Source organism: Arachis hypogaea, chromosome 3, assembly GCF_003086295.3.
Source record: "Arachis hypogaea cultivar Tifrunner chromosome 3, arahy.Tifrunner.gnm2.J5K5, whole genome shotgun sequence".
NCBI classification, from domain to species: Eukaryota; Viridiplantae; Streptophyta; class Magnoliopsida; order Fabales; family Fabaceae; genus Arachis; species Arachis hypogaea.
This window is the reverse complement of record NC_092038.1, coordinates 2,324,275-2,328,813: the sequence shown is the minus strand read 5'-3', so window position 1 is coordinate 2,328,813 and position 4,539 is coordinate 2,324,275. Positions and strand designations below refer to the sequence as shown.

The 4,539-nt window shown below is 33.9% G+C and overlaps 1 protein-coding gene across 1 annotated transcript; it reads right to left on the bottom strand.

Annotated features, from left to right (window-relative positions):
- Positions 1–331: 331 nt before the first annotated feature.
- LOC112786677 (mitogen-activated protein kinase 13) lies at positions 332–3,562 on the bottom strand. Its single transcript, XM_072232211.1, has 7 exons — positions 3,298–3,562; positions 3,086–3,215; positions 2,660–2,797; positions 1,485–1,817; positions 1,189–1,372; positions 931–1,110; positions 332–807 (listed from the first exon to the last, which is right to left on the bottom strand). Exons 1-6 carry the CDS (start codon positions 3,444–3,446, stop codon positions 935–937), a joined length of 1,110 nt encoding a protein of 369 aa, XP_072088312.1. The 5' UTR covers positions 3,447–3,562; the 3' UTR covers positions 332–807; positions 931–934.
- Between the last annotated feature and the right edge of the window lie 977 nt (positions 3,563–4,539).

Here is a 4,539-nt window from a genome sequence, read left to right as displayed (position 1 = left end):
TATGATTTCTGATTTTAAGAAAAGAGCATTTCAGAGGCTTAAGCTAAAAGAATTAATTATAAGAATTTATTTTGATACAACAATAGTAAAAAAGAATTTTAAACATGCATCTAATTATATATCATCCAAAAATACACATATAATTAAATGACTGTAAAATAATTTACGGTCTTGCATAAAAATATATGGCTTAACCGATGAAATCACAGACGAAAATTCAAAGTGGCATTTAGGTCTACAATTACAGCAATTAAATCACTTCTCAGCAAATAAACGGTCAGATTTATTTTAGAAAACCAATGTATAAATAAATTCGAGAGACAGATTATTATATCACAATCAACTTCAGAGTTAATTTCTTATTTATAAGTAAGACTAACAATAGATCCAGTTTAATTATATCATCAAATCAAAATGTAAAACATATATACAGAAGATTTCAAACTTTTCAACTTAACCAAGTGAAAAGACAGACAAAAAACAAAACCAGCGTTATAAGCACTGAAGCACCACTATATTGTGGGCTTGTGGCTTATCTTAAAGCAACTCTGCATGCTGCTATATATGGATTTATATTTTATACAATGCTAAGCCAAAGACAAAGGCCTTAAAGGCATATGCGCCTTCCATTTATGTATACCAAACCAACAATGCTAAGCTGGTACTAGAATCCCCCCAAGGAAAAAAACAGAAACAAAAACACTTACTTTATCACTTGTCCTCCGAGGACAACGGAGCTGGGAGGATTCATCTTCTAACCACTCTTCCTTGACTAGTAACTACAGGTTACTAGAATCACGTACACCGCTAAGAAACATTTTTATAACATGTTTCATTGAATCAAACCACTTTTTGCACCAAACTCTAAACATGTATTATGGAAGTCCATAGAATTGAAAAGATAAAAAGGAAAATGACCATCTTGCTTACTGATTTATTCAAGCATCTGATCCTGGCTGAAGTTCAGAGACTCTTGCCATATGAGCTCCTTTATATCTTCTTCATTCAGACTTGTCTGTTCAAAATCAAAGATGAATGGACTCGGGCAAGTGGGCTCCTCATTGATCTCATGAAGGCTTGCCAAATATGGGTGATTCAGTGCTTCCTCAACTATAAAACCATATAATATTAGTTAAAAATGAAGGAAGAAATGAGTGACGATGATAAAATAAGGATTGAATAACATACCAGTTATGCGTTTTGAGGGATCAAAAACCAACATTTTCTCAGCAAGATCAATTGCCAATGGAGACACATCAGGAAACCTCAGCGCAAATGGCTGCTTTTCTACATGTGGGAGCTGCTTAACATATTTCTTTGCATTCTCACTTCTGAGAAATCCAAGATCCGATTCATCTGGTGAACCTAGTAACTGTTTTGGGACAAAATTGTGAGGACTTAGCTCATCAAGATTTCACCATTTGCAAGTTTGCAAAACGAAGTTATTCTAAAAAATTTCAAGTATTGAAGACACGGACAAATACCTCAGTTATAAGTGCCAACTGCTGAACATAATCCTTACCAGGAAACAAAGGTTCCCTTCTAATTATTTCCATCAAAATACATCCAACAGACCAGATATCAATAGCTGCAGTATATTCTGAACAGTTCAATAGCAATTCAGGGGCTCTGTACCAACGAGTGACAACATATTCTGTCATAAAATCTGTCTCAGATGTTGTTCTGGCAAGCCCAAAGTCACATATTTTGAGATCACAGTTTGCATTGAGAAGTAAATTGCTTGGCTTTAGATCTCGGTGCAAAACATTGGCAGAGTGTACATACTTTAATCCTCTCAAGAGCTGGTATAAGAAATACTGCAATGACATTCAACACATTGCTTTAGCTTTATCCCCCTTAACAATTTCTTAGTAGCAAATCGAATCTACAATGATCAAAGATTCAACGAACAACGAATGAATTTGAATTTGTAAGCTACTAATTCCATATGAGCTTCCAATTCAAATATCAAAACCAAATCATAATATAAATCTGCAAGCATAAATGATATTACAAACCATATCTACATGACAATTTTAACTGTTTGTCTATTTCATATTAGCAATTTAGCATCAACGTTCTGTTACTAATATGTCTCTAATATCACTTAGGAAGTTAAGTTGAATAAACAAATGAGAAGAAATATTTTGTTCTGTTCTCACTTTCTTAGACAAGGTTATAAAACATTTACTAAAACAACTCCCAAACTTCAAAATCCTTTCACAAAACTCCCATATCATTCCCCTTCTCAAACAAAAAACAAGGCTTTTTCATCACAGCACAATAAAATCCTTTTTCCCTTCACAAAAACACCCACATCAACTCTAAAGCACATTTCTACATTCAACAACTTCTGTCCCCATTTTTTTTCACATAAACATCACACTGACAAGTCAAGGAAAATACACTCAATGTCAAGCACAACACAATCAAGGCATGTGATGATAGTTTGGCAATCAATACTCTCTTTTGGAAACGAAGCAATTCAAGTACTGTGTACACATAATTGGAGTGATTGATATTGATCCAAGCTACAAGCTCTGTGTGATGAGCCATTGCAACGTTCACGCTATAACTTAATTACATTCATTTCCTTCACACAGTCCTTGCAAATTTCGCTCGTAAACACATCACAGAGACAACGAATCGAACGAAGTACCTGGCAGTGATCATCAGTGAGAGGCTGGTTAGACTGAATAATCTGATGGAGATCAGTGTCCATCAGCTCATAAACTATGTACACATCATTGAACTTTTCCCTCTCCGCTGGCCTTATTATATCCTTTATCTTAATCACCTACACACAGTGTTAGAATATAATTAGGATCAATTAAGTGTATTATTGAGTGTAATCAAGTTGTCTATCCAAGTTGTCCGGAATGATACAATATAAAAGAGTATTTATAGATACTAAGAAAATCGTAATAACAAGACGTAATCTCCTATAATAAATATTCAGATATACTAAATAATACTAATTTATCTTAATTGATCCTAATTATATTCTAACACACAGAATTCACACCAAAAACTTCAAAACCAAAAGCGAATCAAAAACTTATTAGAGAAAAATGAAATTGATTACATTATCATGGTCCATGTGACAGAGGAGCTTGATTTCCCTGAGAGTCCTCTTGGCATCGATCCGGTTGTCAAAGGCATTCCCGATCTTCTTGATGGCAACACCTTCTTTGGTCTCCGAATTCGTCGCGCAGCTGAAAGAGAAAGAAGATGAGGAAAATTGAATGAAATTGAAAAGAGAGAGAGAGAGAGAGTTGAAGAGTCGAAGAGAGATACCAAACGACGCCGTAAGCGCCACGACCAACGGGTTGAATGGGAGGAACGTAGTGAGCATAAACGTCGAACAAGTTTCCAAGAATGTTGTAGCGAACGTATTTGGAATCAAGTGCGATATCGCCGTTTTGGTTCTCCTTTTCCATTTGCATTTGCTTCTAAGATTCTTGCTTCCTTGATTTGTGAGTGGACAAGGCTTTTACGAAGCTCATCGTCATGTTGGTGGGGTTTGCTTTTTTCCTCTCCAATTTCAAATTCATTCAATTCAATTTTCAAATGTGAACGGGGGATTATGTTATGTATCCGTTATTTTTTATTTATTCATAATAATATAATGGTAAATACAATGCTGCTTAAAAAATAGTGTTTATTTATTAAAAAAGGTTAAATATTAATATTTAATTTAAAAATATAAAAATAAATAATTTTTAAAAAATCAAAATTTAGTTTAAAAGATAAATTAGGTAAAATTTAAGTAACAACTTATAGATACCATAAAATTGACATAATATAATATATTTAAAAATTTGTATATATTTATACACATAATTTTCTTATTTTTTAACTAAATTATTAACTACTAAAATAACTAAATATGTTATAATTTTTGTTAGCATTTAAAACAAAAATGGTAAATCTCTTTGGAAAAGTGTGTAACTTCTTTTTTTTTTTTTGGGTCCAGCTAGTCAGATACGTCAAATATTATGTCTAAATAGTCACATATCCAATTATTAGTTTGGGCCCAAAGGTAAGCCCAATTGAGAGGGCCTTAAGAGGCTAAGAGGAAAAACAAAACGAAACAAAAGCCTGTTTATCTTTCTCAAGGCTTGTGATCTCCGACCCAGAAATAAAAATGCTTGTGTGTAAACTAACTTGGGTTAATTAGGAATGAACACGGTAAATGGTTAGCTGGATATATGGTGAATATAGGAAATTGTACAGCTTTTCAAGCAGAATTATGGGGACTGCTACATGGATTGAGAACAGCTTGGGAGCTTGGACTAAGAAGAATCGTGTTTGAAATTGATGCTAGAGCGGTGTACAACCTAATGATCAAACCCAAGCGATGCATGAATCATCACGAGCCACTGGTTAGACAAATTCACCAAATGACGATAAGGGAATGAAAAATTGAATTCAGACATACATATAGGGAAGGAAACAGAGGAGCGGACTTCTTATCCCGTAAAAGCTTGATGGCAGCACCGGAATTTCATTTTGTTGACTTACCGTCTGCAGAACTTA

Excerpts from the sequence above, each read along its gene's own strand:
- LOC112786677 (XM_072232211.1), bottom strand. The coding sequence starts at position 3,446 with ATGCAAATGGAAAAGGAGAACCAAAACGGCGATATCGCACTTGATTCC. Across the intron at positions 3,216-3,297 it reads GGCGCTTACGGCGTCGTTTG|CTGCGCGACGAATTCGGAGA; the intron begins GTATCTCTCTTC and ends TTTCTCTTTCAG. Across the intron at positions 1,373-1,484 it reads AGTTGGCACTTATAACTGAG|TTACTAGGTTCACCAGATGA; the intron begins GTATTTGTCCGT and ends GTCCCAAAACAG.